This window comes from Antrostomus carolinensis, unplaced genomic scaffold (assembly GCF_000700745.2).
Source record: "Antrostomus carolinensis isolate BGI_N321 unplaced genomic scaffold, ASM70074v2 scaffold34246, whole genome shotgun sequence".
Taxonomy (NCBI): Eukaryota; Metazoa; Chordata; class Aves; order Caprimulgiformes; family Caprimulgidae; genus Antrostomus; species Antrostomus carolinensis.
The window spans coordinates 2,425-3,842 of NW_010321719.1; the positions used below are offsets into that span (position 1 = coordinate 2,425).

The 1,418-nt window shown below is 63.8% G+C and overlaps 1 protein-coding gene across 1 annotated transcript in view; it reads right to left on the minus strand.

The window, feature by feature from the left end:
• The window catches only part of LOC104526554 (solute carrier family 12 member 5-like), a gene marked incomplete at both ends in the record, with an annotated part of 3,270 nt that extends 2,390 nt beyond the window's left edge, over nt 1–880 (minus strand). Inside the window, 3 exon segments of the mRNA XM_010170042.1 lie at nt 39–249; nt 305–550; nt 750–880. Of these exon segments, the coding sequence (XP_010168344.1) occupies nt 39–249; nt 305–550; nt 750–880 (588 nt within the window).
• Nucleotides 881–1,418: the final 538 nt, after the last annotated feature.

Sequence of the window (1,418 nt, forward strand, 5' to 3'; positions counted from 1 at the left end):
TCTCCGCCCCTGCGCCTCTGTCCCCGTGCCATGCCCACCTTGGATGAGGCCGCTGGCAGCGCCGGGGATGCCCTCGATCTCAGTCACGTTGTTCATGGTGAAGTACTCGTCACAGGTGGCATTGAGGAAGCGGGAGGTGCAGAAGAGCTCCCAGAGCTTGGAGCCCACTGTCTCATTCCCCTCCACCACCATCTTAGTGCAGAGGTCGAAGCCATGGCGCGAGAGGGTCCTGTTGCCCAGGAGGCAGAACTCAGCCGTGTGCTGTCACACCCCAGCCCCGCCGTAGCCCCACGGGATGCCGTACTCACGGGAAGCTCGGTGGGTCAAAGGCCGACTTGATGACACCAGCGTAGATGGCGAGGATGGAGAGGATGACACAGCCCAGGAAGACCAGAGCGAACTTGTTGACGTACTTGACCCCCACAAACACCACGGTGGCCATGCAGGTCAGCACGCAGGTGCCGTACACACGCATGTTGTTGAGCATCGCAGCCGCCTCCCCGCTGGCATCCTCTGCCTTGAAGATAGCCATGGCCGGGAAGATGTAGGCCTGGGAGAGAGTCACAGCATCACTGCCTGGCTAAGGGCCTCGCAGAGGGGACCCCGGGGAAGGGTCCCTTGTCCCCACTGTGAGGCCTTGGCTCCCTCCTGGACTGTGAGGAGCAGGCAGCACGGGCAGGAGAAAACAGAGCTGCCCTGCCAGGACTCAAGCCCTCGGCACCATGCAGGGGGAAGGACCAGGCACATACCAGCAGGATTTCGATGGTGCCCAGGATGTACATGGCGCCGGCAAAGGTGGTGCCCAGGTAGAAGCAGAGCCCCACAGCCCCACCAAACTCGGGTCCCAGGGAGCGCGAGATCATGTAGTAGGAGCCACCCGCTGCCAGAGAGAGCAAAGGTGGATCCAGCCCGAGCCCAGCAGCATCCCCAGCCCTGCCAGGCATCCCCTGCAGGGGACAGTCCCCAGGGCCCCAGAGCAGCAGGAGCGACCATGCTGGCAGAGCCTTCCCCCAGGAGCCTAGCAGCCAGGCGTGATGGCCACAGGGACACATGTCCCCTGGGACACCAGACAGGCACAGGAGCCCCAGGGATGTGGGCTGTGCCCTGCCCTGTCCTCCCAGGGGAGCTCCTGGAGCCGGGCAGCCAGGATCGATGGTCCCGCCGCGGCAGCAGGATGATAAATCACTTTAATTACACCCTGCGCTGGGGCTGTCAGTGCTGTGCCCAGCCCGTGATGGCCACAGGGACACATGTCCCCTGGGACACCAGACAGGCACAGGAGCCCCAGGGATGTGGGCTGTGCCCTGCCCTGTCCTCCCAGGGGAGCTCCTGGAGCCGGGCAGCCAGGATCGATGGTCCCGCCGCGGCAGCAGGATGATAAATCACTTTAATTACACCCTGCGCTGGGGCTGTCAGTG